Below are 18,836 nucleotides of genomic sequence, written 5' to 3'. Positions count from 1 at the left end.
TAAGCCTTGCGATTGTGTGACTGTAGTGCTACTATTGTTTCAAATGCGAACTCAAACCACAGCAAACACTCCATTTTTCCCTATCTTGAAATTGAATCCCTGCGAACATTTCTGCATTTACAGTAAATCATTTTGCCTACTAATTCTCTGAATATTTTCTTCACAGCATCCAACCCAGGGCAAACCTTTACAGCGTACCTGGGGAGTTTTCCATCAGATGTAACAGCCGAAGCTGCCACCGCCGGCCTGGAAAACGTGTACCGTTGTCAGGGCGTGCCTGATATGATCATGGAAACATGCAGTACCCCGCCCGTGGACACACCCACATGTGACTGGAGCCCTGCGCTCAGCAATGGCTGCTACCACACTGATGACTGTAGTGGGGTTACCTGTTGTATTGACTTCAACTATCAGGTAGATACAAAGTCCACCATTTCTTAACCTTCTCTCTGCTAAGGTTACCTTTTTGCACTAGATTTGTGTTGGTTTTGAGGTTAAGGAGCAGGGAAAAGGTTAAACTAGTGGAATGTTTTCACTTGAAATCAGTCAACATTATTCTTCGTTTTTGCCAATTAAGGAAGTTGATGTGATTCGGAATGAATATAGTTCAGAACTGCTATTTCTTAGATTAACAATAAGGGCTTTAGATTCTGACATTAAGTTTATAAAACACACTGTCTTGCAAAGGCCATTAACGTGTGGGAGAATTAGTTTAAGAGTGACATTTCTCAATATGATACTGTAACATATAGAATGGTCTTGATGACAATCTGTTGCAAAGTGGTCAGTATTCTATAGGCAGAATGGTATTGTTGTGTCTAAGGCTAATGTTAAATTATATAATAAACCAGCAAGAAAAAACTGAAAGGTTCTGTTGACCTGTGTCCTCGCAGATCATCACCAAGGGACTGGATGTTCACTTTGACATCGATGAGTGCACCTACAGTATAACAGTGGAGGTTGGCAGTGAGAGCACCACACATCTCTTCTGGGACTTTGCTTGGGGAGAAGAACAAGCTCAGAGAATTGGGAAAGCTTTCTACATCAGGTGAGCATTATCAGATTCTACCATCTTTTGTACCTTTCTACTTGCATTTAGCATTTGTGAATGCATTTTCACCTTGGTCTATATGTCTGCCTTGGTGTGTGTCTGTATCATTTGTAGTTCTTGGGGAAATGACAGCGGAGACTGGTATTCGACCGGTTTCGACTTTATTGTCTTTTTCAAGAATGGTGTGTGTGTCTGTAGTTATTTGAATATTGTAGAGTGACAGGATGTGAGGTTGGAGATGATGTACCCAGAGACTGGCAGGATGGGAAGGTTGACTTGGCCTGGGTCCAAAGTTGTTCCAACAGGCTGTTAGGAAAATGCATAGTAGGCAGAATTAGTGAATAAAACAAGATAATCGCAAAAACTCTCCATTAATGACAGCCCATGATACATACTTCACTGATCTTCCTGGAGTAGGTATGAGATTTTTAATGTCTTGTGAGATACTTTGACAAATTTTTCTAGGCATCCATCATTTATTTGATTATGTTGGCCATTGGAGGAGTAGGAGTTTCATACAATTTCATTTCATTGAAATGGCACAAAAAACGCCATTACCTTATCTTCTTTCTTTGTTGTTGTCCTCTAGGTACACAGTACATGATGAAGGCCCCCACTACAGAGTGAGCTACTTCATAGCTCAGTGCCTGGATGACAGATGTGACAATGGATGGGATGTTCTGGACAGTGTACTCATCAACAAGAGAGGATGCAATGACAGTTGTACTGACCTCCAGCTTCCCGGTTAGTCTTAGTGTTCTTTTTGAATTCTGAATCTCTGGTGTTGGTTGGTCGACAAAGATATCAGTCTTGGTGCTGATTGGTCATGAATTCTGTGACCCTATCTATCTATTATAACAAACATCATCCTGAAATATGTGCTCCTTGGTACTGATTGGCTATCCAACAACATCTCCCTCTGTACTGAATGGCCATCAAACTCATCTTCCTTGGTGCTGATTGGCCATCAAACAAATTTTCCTTGGTGCTGATTGACTATCCAATACATCTTTCTTGGTGCTGATTGGCCATCAAACTCATCTTCCTTGGTGCTGATTGGCCATCAAACAAATTTTCCTTGGTGCTGATTGACTATCCAATACATCTTTCTTGGTGCTGATTGGCCATCAAACTCATCTTCCTTGGTGCTGTTTGGCCATCAAACACATCTTCCTTGGAACTGATTGGCTAGCCAACAAATCTTCCTTGGCACTGATTGGTTATCCAACACATCTTCCTTGGTACTGATTGGCTCTCCGAAACATTATCCTTGAAGTTGGTACTAATTGGCTATCTGACAAATCTTCTTTGGTACTGATTGGCTATTCTATTTAAAAATATTTTCTTTGGTACTGATTGGCTATCCATCACATCTTAAGTACTGATTGGCTATCCAACAATCTACCTTGCTACTGATTGGCTATCCAGCAAATCTTTCTATTCAATTATTCAAAGTACCAACATTTTGTCATTGTTCTTTCCAACAGGGGATGGAAGCATCTCTGGTTTTGCCACAAACCTTGCCGGAGTTGACAATGACTACGCTCTACAGGCTGTCTACTGTAAACTTGGCATTGAGGACTACTGGAACGCAAAACAAAGTTCACTTCAACCCACTGGTGTTTCCCCTACAGAGTGTTCAGCCTCATTTCCAGAGTAAGGAACACTCTAAGATATCTTATCATCTGCTAAGTGTGTCTAAGATGTTCTTGGCAAGATAATATTGATGTTAACTGAGTAAAAATGGATGCCAATGAAAAGATCTTCAGTTTTTTTGTTCTTTTTCTTTTCTTACAAGATTATTGTATTCTGTGCCAAGATTTCACAATCTTTATGATTCTTGCGTGATTATAACTGCTTCATCATTCCTAAGAAAAAATGAGAAGCAACCCAGAAAAAGAATTTTAGGAAATTTGTCAGTTTGTGTAGTAATGCCTAATACAGACAATTGGATTAATGCCAATTTCATCATAATTGTAGTAAGTAACATATGTGAAGTATTTTCTCTTCTGTTTGATTTTCTTTTCTAACATTAAGACTTTGTTGTTTAGCTTATAAGGTGACATGCATTCTTTTTCTGTTACAGTGTTCCTGGTTACAAGTGTGTTATCATGGAAGACTGTCTTGGCTTCACCTGTACTGTAGATGTTGACTTCAAGGTATTTGGAAGAATTTGCACTCTTCCAAATAAAACTGTACACTACATCACACTTTGGGCATGCAGAATGTTTTCATAATGTTTTCCTCCCTATTGTCCACCAGCTATATAGCTCTCAAACAATGCAGTTTCCCTTAACCTTCTCCCTGCTGCCTAACACCGTAACCAGTACAAATTTGGTGCCAAACAGCTATCTTTGCAGGATGAAGGGTTAACTGTTATTCCCTACTAAACACTGTGTTTAACATGTTGTGTATAATTAGTGCATACCAGGACTGTTTCCAGCTTTAACATTTTTTTCTTTCCCAATCATTGTTTGGGAGCCCAATAATGCCCATGTTTTTAATTTTTGGTGTTGAATTTCATCAATTCTATGTCATAAAGTACAGATTTGTTTGACAGACTTTGTGAAATTTTTGTCCATCCCAACAAGTAAATTTTAATCCAGGGACAGCCCTGGTGCACACTCTCTGCATTTATTTGTTGTAGGATTTCAACAATTTTATTTCCTTATTTTTATCCATTTAGGTGAGGACCTGGCCTGTAAAGATGGGGATTTCCTATGACCCAGCAACCTACAGGGTCAATGCAACTTTTGGCAACATGGCTTTTGAGTATGACCCCTTCATGTACCCCTGGGGGCAGGAAGAGGAGCAAACTTTGGGAGACATCTTCACCTTCAAGTAAGGAAGCCTCTGATTGATCCCAACTTTGTATGCAAGCTTCATAGTGATTGGATGTAATCATCTTCATCTTCAAATAAGGAAGTCTCTGATTGGTCACTGATTTGTATGTAAACTTCATGGTGATTGAATGGCTTTCTATCATATTTTAGAATCTTCTTTGAGCAAGGAAGTCTCTGATTGGTCACTACTTTGTATGTAACATGTAGATGTTAGATAGTGATTAGATGTCTTTCTGTTATGTTTTAAAATCGTTAATCTTTAGGTAAGGAAGCCTCCGATTGGTCACTACTCTGTATGTTAAGTTGATGTTGATTGGATGGCTGTATATCATGTTTTGGAGTCATTGCTTAGGACCTCTCTGATTGGTCACTAATCTGGATATACTTGATGCTGATTGGATGGCTACAATTAGTTTTACGAATGGTTACCTGTCAATGGCTGTCAGAGTGACACTGGTCAGTTTGATAGTTAGATATTAGTTGTTGACCTTGACCTTTTCTTAATCTTAAGGTACAAAGTTGACTACCCTGCTGGTGGAGACTGTAGAGCCATGAAGCTGAAGATGGAACTTGATGTCATGATTGATGGAGCCAGGGAACCCGACATGCCTCTGTCACTGGAACTTACTGCAGCAGATCCATTTGATACTTCACCATATATTCTCCCAGGTAAGGCATAAATTTAGAGCACAAGCTTGAGGAGGGACAGTTAGTTTGGAGTATATTGAGCAAAGATATGATGCTAAAAATTTGATACTAAAAACATGTATGGTGGTTGTGTTCTGATCACTTTACTACAAAAGGTTCTTCATTCCCAAACAAAGACATCCAAACACAGCCGATGTTTCAGTGACTGTCTATCACCTTCCTCAGGGCAATAATGACTGGTACTATTCCACATTGCAGGCTAGGTGTCGCTGCTCACAATGTATTGCCAAATCTAACGTATTGTCATATCATCATCATCAGTTGCCGTGCTTACGCACCTTACTGGGTGACATACTCTTGTCATATAAAGTATTGTGACAGTCATATACCAAACTTGAGCATCAAAAAATCTAAATTGCTTTTTTTTTCTGGCTCAAAGTGGTTGTTTTAACATAATTAGAACTGTGACAGTTATATATGCAAGAATAAAAATGTTGGCTATGATTGTATGTCTTGGTTGTGACTAAAAAAAACTTTTTCTTCAACCTGTTGAAAATATTCACAGATTCGATAAGTTTATTTTCTTTATTTCCAGGAGATGGTACGGTCGAAACCTTCCTGAACATCACAGAACAAGATGGTAACGACCTGGTACAGCATGCCGTGTACCGGTCCATGGGGATCTCCGACATGTTCTGCGCAGACACCTGTACCCACACTGTACAGTCAGTCATCCCTGACAGTTGTGTGGAGCAGGATTGGGACCTTCCCAGTGAAATGGACAACGTTACGTGTTCCTACACCGACCAGTGCCATGGGGTTGAGTGCTGCGTTACAGTGGACTTCGAGGTACTGTAGATTCATTTAGTTTTGCGGTGGTTATATTTTGCACTGGACGGGAAAGGGTTTTTTTTGTACTGTTTCGGATTCTCTAATTTGTAAACAATTCTGTAGTACAGTTGAGTCATACAAAGGAGACATATTCTCTCATGAATTCATGGTGGAGAGATTGTCGAAAGAAAAGAAAAACACAAAAAATATAATATTATCACAAAAAAATATAATCACTACAAAATTTTCATGATTGACAGTTCTTAAGGACTATGATCTTGTTGCTTTGCACATCACTTCTAAGTTACTGGATGATGGTGATATTTTGTTTATCAAATAAAAAATGTAATCAAATTCCAATTTGAAGCTTTTCAATTCTCAAGCTGAAAAGTACTCAGTATGCCAGTTTTCTGAAACATTATGTTGTTCACATTGTAACTATGCAAAATAAGATGGCTAAGCCCAAGAATTTTATGGTCACTGTGACTGTATTACTTTGTTTTTAATTCATAACCAACTGTAAATATAGAAAATGTAAGTGCTTGGTTAGATATATACAATTGAATAGCTACCAGCTGTTTGGGATAATATTGTATTTGATATTGCATTCCCGATTTTCTATGGCAGCAACTATTCAGATGTGATATACAGTTTAAGCCTTAACTTAAGACTGTCTTATAACATGGACTGTAGAACTTGTGATGTCTTGAACCTTCTTTATATTCTTGATATCCTCTAGGGTACGGAGAGGTCCTTCCAGACGTGGTTCCATGTTGACTCCAACGTGTATGAGATCTCGGTGGGCCTGGGTAGTCATGAGTTCAAATCAAGCGTCTTCACTTTCCCCTTCGGAACAGTACAGCAGGAAACTATAGGCGATGTCTTCACATTAAGGTACAGACTGAAATGATTTCACTTTCTTAGACATTGTGATATTAAGTTTAGTACTATATAAGGATAGTTTTCTCGATATTACCTTCTACAATATATATACTACATGTCTATTGTACAATCATGAAGCTTGCTACAAGTTTTTTTTGAGAGAGAGGAACTCACTGTCACTAAGTACAGTAGAGGCATCCTCTCTAGATAGCTTTAAACAACAGCTAGAGCTACACGTGCAAAGATTGTGGCTGTACAATACAATCATACAGATTTTGATTCAATAAATTCAAAAGGAATACCAGGTTGCACTTTTGATATAGATTTTCAATATCGTCATAAAAGCTGATGATGTGCAATTATATTGTCAATCTTTCAAGTATATGTTTTTTTACAAAACTTTACAGAGAAGAACTTTATTGCATGACAATCGTACATGGTACAATCTATGGCAACAACTATCAAACATAGTACAAAACAGAAGTATAGAATAAAACTTAACATCCTAATTACTAAAACAATGTGATGTATTGTATGTCCTACTCTAGGTACAATGTGAGTTACCTGGCAAACACTCAGCGTTACATAGCCAGCATGGACGTCAGGTTTAACCTAACAGCCAATGACAGGCAGGAATTTAACATCCTGACTGAACATGTCTTCCCTGAACTCACACTCGACACTGCTGTGCCGTACACATTGTCTGGTTAGTTAGGATTTTTTTTTTTTTTTACTCTTCTTCTTACATTTTGCATTTTGAGTTACATAACAACTTTTAGGGATGATTTCTCTCTATACATGTATGTATCTTCTGTTCGATAAACATTGATGCAGTGACTTATTGATAAGTTATACATTTAATACAAAATTAATAAATATTTTGTTTGATTTAATCCTCCAGTGTTGGCAAAGTACAGAATATACGTACTAAGTAAACGATAACATACCATATTGTATATCTTTTTATAGTATTGTATCCATTGGACTTTTTACTGATGTTTCAAGTTCTTATAGTGCATTCAATTTGATCTTAAAGAAAGGCAGATATACATGTTGAACCATAAGTTGATTCACGGTTTGAACAGTGCATGTGCAGTGTAATGCATTGTGGGAAATATGTCAAAGTTATTAGACACCTTTACCTTTGACCTCACCTTTGACCAGCTTATTCTATAAATATATTTCAGGTCGTGTAACTGAGCCTTTAGGGTTCTGGCCCCTGAGTGAAGATGTGGGACCTATGGACGTCACAAATGGCGGAAATGACGCCGTTCTACTCAACACCAATCCTGCCGCTGGTCCTAGCGGAGAAGACGGTCAATCGGTGGCCTTCGACGGCTCAGCGCAATCCTACATTGACTTCCCTAACAATGGACGACTGACCACTGAAGGCTCGTTAACCATTCTTGCAAACATAAACCCAAGCAGCGCCGACCAGTTTGCCCCGATATTCGACTACAGGGGTGGAGAAATCGGTGTCAACGCATCGGGCGTCTCCTTGTGGCTTCTACGAAATGGCGTTCTGAGTGCAAATTTGGAGATGCAGACAGAAAACGGCGTGGAAAACGTGACGATACAATCGGAAGCAAACACGGTGAACGCCGGAGAGTGGAACTCCGTCGGCGTTTCCTACGACAACGTCACCATGACGGTGTACCTGTGGAAGGGCGGTGCAGTGGTCGGACAGTTGCAAACCCCGGAGGGGAAGCTCGTTACAGATGGTCCGACTGTTCGTGCAGGCTACGCTGCTATGGACGATGGAACAGGGTTTGCCTTTAGTGGGAACCTGGCCTGTGTGCAAGTCTGGAACCTCTCCCTGACTGGTCAACAAGTGGGAGAAGCCACAAACTTTTGCCCTTACTCTGGGTCCTTCTCTATAACAGGTCAGCTCTACTGTCTTTATTTTATACAGATATTGTGGCAGCCGTAGATTTTTCCTGAAAACTTCATTTTGATCAGAGAGTAAAGATTATCTTACACAATGTACAAAAGATAAAACTTAATGAATAGATGAAAAAATACGAATAGATACGTGTACACAACATGCAAGTTAGCATTAGTGTTAGGGAAACTGTTTCTTTATTATAACGATTTACAAGTCTTGAATTGAAATTTAAATACAACATGTATCACTTCCTTGACTTTTGCACAGTAGTACCTATCTATATTAACCATTCAGGGCATTTAACCTTCACAGTAGACAGGTAGCCACTAGATATACAGGATTCTCAGTTATACTTAAAAATTGTGGGCTCTATATGTAAAGGTGGTCACTGAACCAGTACAAATTTGACTGTATCTTTATTGGGTCATGATTTTGATACCCCATGTACATGTATGTCATGGCATAATTCTGTTTCCAGCAATGTCATACTTTTGTTATAATATATACAGCTTCTTTCTAAATCAAATCTTATCCCAACAGCATGGCCAGAGACAGTTACAAATTTGCTGCAAGATGTCCAGTTTGACCCAACAAGTCCGAACGCTGCCAAGATCACCCAGGCAGTGTTCCGCCATTTTGAACTGTACAGCTACCTTGCTGAACCAGAATGCAATGCTGCAGCCCTAACTGTCCACAGCTGTTCTGACATCCCATTGGTCCAGAACGATGTTTTGTATCTGCCACCCTTGGAACAGTGCAATGGCATACAGGGCTGTGTCACCCTTGACTTTGGGGTAAGAAGAAAACACTGTTTAAAACTTATATGGAAGATTATATGAAGAAGTATGACAATCTCTGAGTGTATATCATTGATTTTAAGATTTTTGGTTGCTGAAAAATGAAAAAGCTTGAAGATGGGTTTATAATGTATGAATGTATGTTTCTAAAGACATAGTGTTACATGTGTGTGTAATTTGATAAGATTCATTAAACGTTCTTTGATGAGTGTGAAGAAAATTCCTTCCTTCCTTCCTTCCTTCCTTCCTTCCTTCCTTCCTTCCTTCCTTCCTTCCTTCCTTCCTTCCTTCCTTCCTTCCTTCCTTCCTTCCTTCCTTCCTTCCTTCCTTCCTTCCTTCCTTCCTTCCTTCCTTCCTTCCTTCCTTCCTTCCTTCCTTCATTGAAAGGTTTCTTGTACCCTTGATTTTTTAGTAACATATTTCGTGATAATTTGAGGCCTACATGTGTTTTAAACTATTCCATATCTTATGCCGATGTATGCAGTGAGTTTTCAAATCACAAATGTAACAAATATTACCAATTTTTTTCACTAACAGGTGAGAACCTACTCGTTTGATGTGTCCTTCTATGTTGGGGAAACCGGGAACCAACTCCACTACAGCATCGGAGGACATGAGTTCACTGTTGACCTGTTCTTCCTCACCCCTGGGGTACACACAAGAACTTTGGGCAACAGTATAGAAATAAAGTGAGCTTCAAATTTTTGTTATAATATATTTGCCACAACAATCTAACCTCCATTAACATTAATCCGCCAGGTTACATAAATCCTCCACTTTGAAAAACAATGTGTTTGAGAGATCTCTATTACAGCACCCTCTAGGTATGCACATTTAATAGATATACAGGAGTGAATTATACTGGGGGATGTTGGGTTGGAGATCTGTTTGGATGTATCTTTTCAGGGTGGCAGAATTATGTACCCTGGTGGAATTGTGTTTTGATAGAATATTAAATCTTTACCATTATCTTCATTCTCAAATGCAAATTCTATAACAGATTTTCTTAAAATTCAATGACAAACAAAAGTTTTAAGATGCCACTGGTAATGAAAAAGGTCATTTCTTCATTGTTGTAAATGAGATACCTTTGTTGTAGCCCATTTTGTAAAAATTGCATTCTCAAATGTATCATTGTCTTTAGGTTTAGGTTTTTGATAGAAAAGTTTTCCAGAAACTGGTCTTTTTAGGAAACTGTTGAACTATGACAATTGACAGATAGTTTTGACTTCATGTATCTAATTTTGAACACATTTCATGAATGCTGGAAGTGCTTTTCATACATTTTTATCTTAAGAGAACATGAAATACACAGTTGACATCTATGTGCTAGCGCGTCTAACCTTCATGGTATGGGGAGTAACACACGATAAACCAGATAGTGAGAGAGTGACAATTTACTGTAAATCCCTTTTATATTACGATTGGTAATTTCAGCAGTTTGGGGAAAAGTGTATTTAATTTCAACGGTGGGAACAAACGTTAGAGTGATCAAATATTTGCAATGATGACATTTTTGCAGTTGACAATTGACCGTTAAAGAAGCTAGAATTAAGGTAGCATTGAGAATTCAAGAATTACAGTATATTTGATCTAATCTCACAGGTGGTCAGCAAGCATAGAGGAGCTTGGTACAGTAGTAGTGGCGAACTTTGACCTCTACTTCACCATAGACAACCACCTGGTTATCTACACGATCCTTGACAATGCCCGCCTGCCTAACAACGCAGTCGGTCAAGCCAACTCAGCAGCTGATGTTAAAGGTAAACTTATGGCTGAAAATCTGTGAATACTTCTATTAATTCTGGACCAGAGTTACACTGTAATTTGCTAACACAAAAATTGGACTTACCCAGATTTTTTACTGATCAGCTCCAGTCTTTGTCAAGGAATGAACAATCCATCACTTCTGTGATGTCATGTTATGCAGATAGGACACATGACTTGGTGAGCAGTGAATCATATGTTGCAGTCTATGGTGCCTCCCATCACTGGACCTTTCTTATTCAATTGACTATTAATTGAAAAACACCAAACAGAATGAAGATGCCGTTATAGATTTGAACTCTTAAAACATATTCTTCGAATCTCTTTTAATCATGATGAAAGCTTTTGAAATATGTGCTAATACTAGTAGTTCACACGTGTATTAGGTTCAAAATAATAGCTCTCAGTTATGTTTAAGATGTACTTTTTGTATTCATTTATCTATTTTGATGATTATTATTATTTTTTTTTGAATTCTAGCAATGCTTGAAAAGGTGAAGTCGTTCCCGGCATCAGTCCCACAAGACCAGTATGTCTCCTTCATAGCCACTGAGATGGGGCTGAACTCAACTATTCTCAGGTATTGTTTCTTTCTCTTCTTCAGTAAATGTGCTGCATTGATTAGTGAATAATCCTGTAAACGCATTTCAATTTGCAGTGGTTTTGTGTTCACGGTTTTCATGGTAACCTCTTAACTGTGAACTTAGAACCATCACAAAAATGCATGTTCTGTCTTTTGCCTGCCTACCTTGTTTCAACCGCGAACTAAAAACCACCGTGAACACTCCATTTTCACCCTACTGTGAAATTTGATCATGGTAAATTAAAATGCATTCACAGTTTTCGATAACAAATGGCTTTCAAAATTACCGTCTTTACCTAATTTTTACGTACATGTATACCACCCTGATGTGTAAGAATATTGCATTTACTACAGAGACCCTGCCACATGGGGTACAGCACTGGTACAACCCACCTTCACAACCACGTGTCCACTGAAGATCCTAGCTGAGGCCATGTCGGAGCAGACAAACGGGATGGTCACATGTATCGCTCTGGAACACTGTGTGGGAATAAAGTGTAACGTCCAGTTGGATCTGGAAGCAGTTGAACCTGTGATACAGGTAAAGAAGTCAGACTTGAAGTCAGAGTATTCAAAAATTTGTTTAATCATAGAACTATCGAAGAGCGGAACTTGTTGCCACCAAGTACTGTAGGGGACTCATCATTAGATACAATAAGCAACGTTTGCAGCTAGATGTGTAAAGGCGAGGTGTGTCAGGTAGTTCAATGTAGTATAGCCAGCTGCTGCCGCACTGCGTACCTGCAAAGCTGGTGGATTACATCAAAGGATGGTTATACTGGCTGTACAGATACAGAAAACTACAAAGGTACTAACATCAAAAATACTTAGAATATTTTCTGAATACATCTTAAATGTTGCCAATTGCACAAAATATTGTTTGTATCCATGCAATCTTCTATATAGCTGAATGCACAGTGCTACCAGTGGACTAGTCCCCTTACACCATATGGTGTGGGATAGACTTAACCTTCTTAACTGATATAGAGTTAGTTGTATAGTGTATTTGTGCTGGGAAATCGAAAAGCAATTCCTGTAGTGTGTGGTGCAGCCTAACATTTCCATACGAGCGATCGCTGTTGTTGTTTACATCCGGGGTATTTGGCGCCCGCGAGCTGATTGGTAGGCAGAAAGCGCTGGTAGATCACGTTTCAAATTAGCATAACACGTTGCCGGCGCGGGAATATTTACATGTGTTTACGCTTAATTTTCACCGCGCTTTCGCAGTTTTATCTTATTTGGTGGGGTTGGGTAAACTCTTGAACTATTTCATCAATATTTAGTCTAGTTCTTTGTTCCTTGCGCTTTATTTCGGGGTAAAAATGACCCTTCAATTCTAGTAACTTCCGGTCATGTGTTTCCGGTTGGTTTGATTTTCCCGCGGTAAAAGTTCATCGACCTGTCATATGACATAGTGCTATCATGGCTCTGTAAGTGCTGATAACAGCTACAGTAGCTCTGTAGAGCCTGACATTCGTGCCAGATATTTGGAAAAACTAAGAGTACCTACCGTCTCTCAAACACACCAAGGCGGCCGAGAATACTAGGGTCTACCATGTCCTTGGGTCTACTAGGAGTTCAAACCCGGAAGTGACCCAGACCAAGATCAACCAGCTCCATTATTATCTTATACAGCCTCCCGACACAAAAAGACAACACTCGCAATCTTTAGCAATTCAGTGACCCACAAGTGCCATAACAAATAACCATTTCATATTGCTAAGATTTACTTGTATGATTAAGTTTTATTGCTTGTTATGCATTATCATGTAATGTTATCATATGATATTGGACGGATGATCTAAACCTGTATCAACACACCTGGCCCATTTAATGGAGAGGCCATGAAGGCATACAAGTCTCTCGAAGCGTTAATGAAACTTTAATCTCTTTGTGAGTGGGCATGTCAGGGAATGCCCGTACCGCCCTATAACTAATGGACATGGTTCTGCCAGGTGTGAGTTGGAATGCATTGGAACAAAATTTTCTACTTTAAACCTGTAGTGAGAACTATTGAAGATGAAGAGCTTAACTGTCAGATGCGTGTTTGTATATCTACTGTATCAACTTCTTTCAGATACTTGTGTTTCGTGTCAGAGAGTGACAGATAACCCTCACAAATAAGGAGAGATATGTGGTGCCAACCCACTGTCCACTGCATGCCTGGGAATGGGATGGAACTGCATTGATTATCCTATCCATCTTACAATGTTCTGATTACATAAAGTTGAAGAAGAGTATAACAGTTTTAGAAATACTAACACTGCAAAATGTCCCTCAACATATTCACATCTTCTAGTATATTGCTCCATTTTGCAGGTAAAGTTTCCTTGTGTTGTTATTTGTATCTGTTCCATGTTACAAAATGTATTTGTTCTTCTTCATGTCATTTTGTTGTTTTTACTTGATGACATGTTTGTTTCTGGATAGTTTGGAGCTATCTGCATTTCTGCAGAGTGAGTATACTATCATATTATCATAGATGAGGATAAAAGAAGTCTGTGTACTGTAGAATTTATTAGGTTCAGACATCATGATTTCAGCATACATCTATACTTCTGCAACATGTATGAGCTAATCTGGAATTGAAAGATCTTTCATGCTAATCATTTTTACCTCCATGATCCTCTATCAATATTAGGACTAGGGTGAATTAGAGGAGATTTTTTCTCTTTTGAAAAGTCATGTCACCTATGTTTGAGGTGTTAACTATTCATGCAATAGATACATGTACATGAACATAGTAAAATAAAAGATTCAGTAATACGAAATCTGTGTATTGTAGAAAGCATGATATACATAGCTCTATAGTGTTATAAATTGTTATAATATATAATGTTTTTACTGTAACAAATATGAATATTCATTTCAGGTCATACCCCAGAGGGCTGGAAAAAATGGACTTTTCCCACCAAATACATTGAGTTGAGGGGAAGAGGAAGTGTGTCCAGTCACATTGCGAGGTTCCTGGCCAACAGTTGCACCATTTGCCTGTTACATACTGTAAATTTAATCTGGCGAGCACTTAGCAACCTCTGGTACTTTGTCCAGGTCCATTTATCCAGACAGCCTGTATGTCACAGGAGGGAAGGTTTCTGTATTGACATCCGACTCCCCCTCAGATGCTGTGCCCATGTCTTCATCATCCTTCAGGTTGGCACTGGCGGATGGACTCTGCACAGTTCTGCAAATATCGCGCCAGCTTCCTTGGCAGTCAGAGCTGTTAAAATGTCTTCTCTGTGAACATTTTACTGCAGTCTATGATGACTCCACATTTGAATACTTATTTTGTAAGGGCTTGGGAAGGTTGTGCTTTACAATTACAATTTCCCAGTTAACTGAGTCAAGATGCTAGGATTGGTATGCAGTGATTCATCACTTTAGGAACAGCAGTAGCAGAAATACCGAATTTGTAGGCCAGTTGGGCATTTCTGAGTCCAAGCCTCAGCTTGTACTTTGTACTTGGTCCTTTTGACACAAGTCTGAAAACAAGTAAACAAGGCAACACTTGGTATTCAGAGTACAATTCTTGTCCTTTAAGCTAGCTGCTGTGACTTTTGTCTCGCCAAGTTGTTCCTGAAGATTATCCTGCTCTTTCCTTAGGCTCTTCTGCTCACTCAGTAGAGATTTGCAAAATACCTCCAGTTAACATTTTTCTTCTTGTACTTTTGAGAGTTGCTGTCTGAGAGTGTCTCCTAACTTTGTTCTAATGAAAGAGCCTCAGTTGTGCTTCCATTGTCTGAAAGAAGCAAATCTATAATTCAATGTACATGTAATAATTATAAAAATACCTGAACATAATCAACTACATACAAAGTACTGTGAATTCATATTCTCAATTATGATTGACAAGAAAGTTGTTTTAATTGATATTTTCCATGTATGGATACAATTACAACAAGGATTACTTAAGAAATATGATTCATGTTGAAGAAAACTATTGCCCCCAATGTCTGTTCCAAGTCATAAATTAACATGTTGAAAAATAATTCTCATGTTTACATTAATGTTTGTATACCTTAGACACTCTCCCCCGTCTGTTATGCCCTTACCATTTAGTGACTTAAGTGGGGTTCTATTCTCTGAATTGGTCTGTGGGGGATCATCATTTGAGTTGTCAGGCTCTTCTGACAGCTTCAGCCTCTCTGCTGCAAGGATATTCCTGCAAACAATGAAGCATGCTGTAAGTTGTAAATCAAAGTCGCATTATGGTAAGCACATCATCTAGTGATATATCTAAAGTTAAAGGACAGGCTGTGGAATTCACCAAATCACTACAGTATTTCCTTGGTACAAACTTCCATGATGATCTTATCAGTCAAGGGGGCGGAATTAGCGTTACTAATGTTTTACACAATCACAAAAAAACAAGCCATGCACAGTAAATCAAGTTTCAATAAAGTTATGTTGGAAACTCCCTAAGTATACTTACCAATCTTTCCTGGTTGATGGGTTTGTTAAACGACTTGCTGACGTTAGGAAGTTTAACAAGCTAGGAACATCATCTGGATCGGCAGGGTCTGTTGAACAATTCCCTGCAACACTAGATGCAAAGATATAACGTTATAAGATAAACATGTATCATATTACCTCATTGTGGACACATGCATTTTGTATGTTGTCTCAACATAATTTAAATTTACACCTGTAAAAGAATTCATGAATCAGTTTAGGTATATAAGTTACAATCCTTGCAGAATATCTATCGACGCCGTATTTACCAGATTTTACGATCGCTACAAGACAGACTCTTCAACACCCCCCCCCCCCCACGCACATGACTTAGAGAATAATTCTCTAATGGTTACACATGACATGAATCAGTGACAACAAAAATTTTCTACGGATGTGCGAAGTAACAGTGAAATCTAGATTATGAAATGACGATTATGTATCGATGAGAGGGGGATAACAAAGATAAGACATCGACCTCACCTGACATGAAGTGGTAGCTGCACACCATCTCAGGACAGTAGCCTTTCCGAGTCCACGTTGCCGGGATTGTTTTCTTTGACCCTCCTGAAAATCGGACCATATTTTCAGCACTGGACGCCAGACTGCTCTGCATTTTGGTTCCGCTGAGATTCTTTTTACAGCCGTTGACCCGCCGATTTGTGCAGTTTACTGCGCAACAACCCAGATGCCTGCAACAACCCGTCGGCTTGTTTACGTTCGCAGCGCGGCACGCCTACCACCGCTTTCTGCCTACCATGACGTCACGTGACGTAACCGCTACGTCATCGCGATCGCTCGTATTGATGTAAACAGCCTGAGAATGGATATAAGCAAACATTCTATTTTTCACTTCAACATTAATCTTTAAAAGATTTTGGATTGATCAAAATCTGACTGTTGGATTTGATTTTTTTTGTAGATCTCGCTAAAGATCCAACCCTGCCTACCAGATGTGAGCATGGAAATAGGATTTGAAAAGGAGGATCGTGAAATCAGCTTTATCACTGACTACTACATTGGAGAAGGTAATAATGTTGTAGTTTGGTCTTTGCTGTCGTAGTTTAGTAACAAAGTATCAAATTACTCACAAAAAACAGCTGCTTCATAGACAGCGGAATAACTAATGGTTAAGTCTTATGATGAATGTATGTTCAGCACCAAGGACAGCACCACAAGGAAATATTTTTCTAAAAGACAGCTTTCCATGCTAGGCTAAGTAAGTGCTTCAACACTGCATTTAACAACAAAGTAGAATCACTAAGCTCCCAGTGGAAGTCATGTTCAGCACCAGGGACAGCACCACAAGAAAATATCATATCAGTTTTGAAAGAAGAAAATGTCAGCCCTTGCTAGACAATGGGGTTATCGAGTATTTCTATTAGTTAACGTTCAGCAATTTGGCTTCAAATTTGTATTGTTTACCAGGTTAGTCTTTAGACAGAAGGTTGTTGCAACAACTCATAATTGAGGGAAGAAATACAGCTTATGTAGGCAGTAAATTGTACCAGTAATATTTCAGTGAGTCTTATTGCGTACTGCCTTTTCAGGACCACTGAGAACCATTGACTTCGGAGACCACATCAAGCTGCAGTACAGCGTTCTACGTGGTGCTGATCAAACCTTTGTCACAAACTTCACTCTTCTGATGTGTGTCAACAACATCTGTGCAGTCAGGGTCCCCATCTTGGACGGAGTCAGTATCCCCAGGCCCCCTTACTGCACTCGCAGGCGAAGATCGATACAAGTCTCTGAGGGTAACATTTCCTTTCTTGTTTGTAGTACAATGAGAACTAAAAAGAGGCAAAACATCACCTACTGCCTTATCAAAAGTATCCCCACCCCTGAGGAATTGCCAAAAAGGTAAAATTGTTTTTTCAATGGTTCTAGTATCTAGTAATCCATACCTATCAGGGTACAGATATCAGTATCTAAAGGTGTTTGCTTTTAAGTTAGCCATTTGAGCTATTTTTGATATATTTTCCTTTACACAGTGAATACAGGGGGTTTTCTAGGAAAAAATTACATTGTGAGGGAGTGATGCGACCAAGCGGGGGATGGTATGGAAGGGGGTTTTCCCTCTTCCACAGTGTGGAGTTTTATAGAATTTTAAGCTAAAATGGAGCATTCTAAGGCTTTCTGAGGGGAAAAATGAGACAGGTCACAATTGAAGACTGTGGCCACATGTTACCTAATAGCATCCCTGGTCAATCAGAATTTTATGCTTGTCAGAGGATCTGCTCCTCAGGGTAAGGGGCTGCGTGGTCAGGGCATGAGGGTGCTCTGCCCCTGTTGCCCTCTTTAGATGAACCCCTGGAATATACACTAGATTATATATGCCATCTTCCTTACACCCGCCTAGAATTATACTGAAAAGTGAACAAAACAGTGAATTGATCTTGTCTTAAATGCACATGAATTCTGTTCTTGCAGAGGGCATGACGCTGCTTTGGACTTCAGGTTTCAAGCCAGCTACCATCAACTCTGAGATCAACGGCCTGGAAACTCAAGCACAGCAGTGTATGGAGACTCTGGATGGAAAACTGCAAGGAGAAAGTAGGTTTTGTTTGAAATCTATTGTACATTGATCATATTCATACATTGACCACACGCAATGAATAAGAAATGGTACATAATTGTATGAGTTCCAGAAAAATTGTATTTGTTCAATGAAGAATTGTTACATCCGATCTTAAAAACGTTATTTTCTCACATTGTATTAGCCATTGTAACAGTCATTGTTACTTAGTTCGTTTGTTACGTTGGTTGGTTGGTTGGTTGGTTGGTTGGTTGGTTGGTTGGTTGGTTGGTTGGTTGGTTGGTTGGTTGGTTGGTTGGCTGGCTGCTTGCTTGCTTGCTTGGTAAACAAAGAAAACAAACTTTGACTTATTTTGAAAGTAAATAGAATGGCATTTTTCTAATTCTACTAAGATTTATGACAATCATACACTATGCCACTTTATTGTAATACAGCATTAGAGCTATGTTTCACTGACACAAATTGTGATTTAATTACCTCCATGAAAAATGAGGCATTGTTTTGGGCATTTGTGGTCAGCATAACTTGAAGAATGTCTGGATGGATAGCAATGATATT

At 39.1% G+C, this 18,836-nt stretch overlaps 2 protein-coding genes and 1 long non-coding RNA gene across 3 annotated transcripts in view; 2 read left to right on the top strand and 1 right to left on the bottom strand.

Moving 5' to 3' along the window:
* LOC136422209 (uncharacterized) overlaps positions 1 to 441 on the top strand; it is a 52,196-nt gene extending 51,755 nt beyond the window's left edge. Inside the window, exon 56 of the mRNA XM_066409854.1 lies at positions 167 to 441. Within this exon, the coding sequence (XP_066265951.1) occupies positions 167 to 441 (275 nt within the window). The remainder of the gene's footprint in view (positions 1 to 166) is intronic.
* Positions 442 to 1,979: 1,538 nt separating this feature from the next.
* Positions 1,980 to 18,836, top strand: part of LOC136422208 (uncharacterized) — a 47,103-nt gene continuing 30,246 nt past the window's right edge. The window contains exons 1-17 of the mRNA XM_066409853.1: positions 1,980 to 2,004; positions 2,539 to 2,707; positions 3,138 to 3,210; positions 3,738 to 3,892; positions 4,406 to 4,563; positions 5,138 to 5,391; positions 6,113 to 6,267; positions 6,804 to 6,961; positions 7,443 to 8,138; positions 8,681 to 8,934; positions 9,475 to 9,626; positions 10,543 to 10,700; positions 11,185 to 11,284; positions 11,642 to 11,828; positions 16,662 to 16,767; positions 17,290 to 17,496; positions 18,173 to 18,295. Coding sequence (XP_066265950.1) covers positions 1,980 to 2,004; positions 2,539 to 2,707; positions 3,138 to 3,210; positions 3,738 to 3,892; positions 4,406 to 4,563; positions 5,138 to 5,391; positions 6,113 to 6,267; positions 6,804 to 6,961; positions 7,443 to 8,138; positions 8,681 to 8,934; positions 9,475 to 9,626; positions 10,543 to 10,700; positions 11,185 to 11,284; positions 11,642 to 11,828; positions 16,662 to 16,767; positions 17,290 to 17,496; positions 18,173 to 18,295 — 3,130 coding nt within the window. The remainder of the gene's footprint in view (positions 2,005 to 2,538; positions 2,708 to 3,137; positions 3,211 to 3,737; positions 3,893 to 4,405; positions 4,564 to 5,137; positions 5,392 to 6,112; positions 6,268 to 6,803; positions 6,962 to 7,442; positions 8,139 to 8,680; positions 8,935 to 9,474; positions 9,627 to 10,542; positions 10,701 to 11,184; positions 11,285 to 11,641; positions 11,829 to 16,661; positions 16,768 to 17,289; positions 17,497 to 18,172; positions 18,296 to 18,836) is intronic.
* On the bottom strand, positions 13,786 to 16,514 carry LOC136421818 (uncharacterized). The gene is made up of 4 exons (XR_010753516.1): positions 16,223 to 16,514; positions 15,720 to 15,830; positions 15,340 to 15,449; positions 13,786 to 15,026 (listed from the first exon to the last, which is right to left on the bottom strand). It is a non-coding gene; the product is annotated as an uncharacterized lncRNA (long non-coding RNA).

Source organism: Branchiostoma lanceolatum, chromosome 16 (assembly GCF_035083965.1).
Source record: "Branchiostoma lanceolatum isolate klBraLanc5 chromosome 16, klBraLanc5.hap2, whole genome shotgun sequence".
NCBI lineage: Eukaryota > Metazoa > Chordata > Leptocardii > Amphioxiformes > Branchiostomatidae > Branchiostoma > Branchiostoma lanceolatum.
The sequence above is the reverse complement of the archived record's forward strand: the minus strand, read 5'-3'. Positions and strand labels throughout refer to the sequence as shown.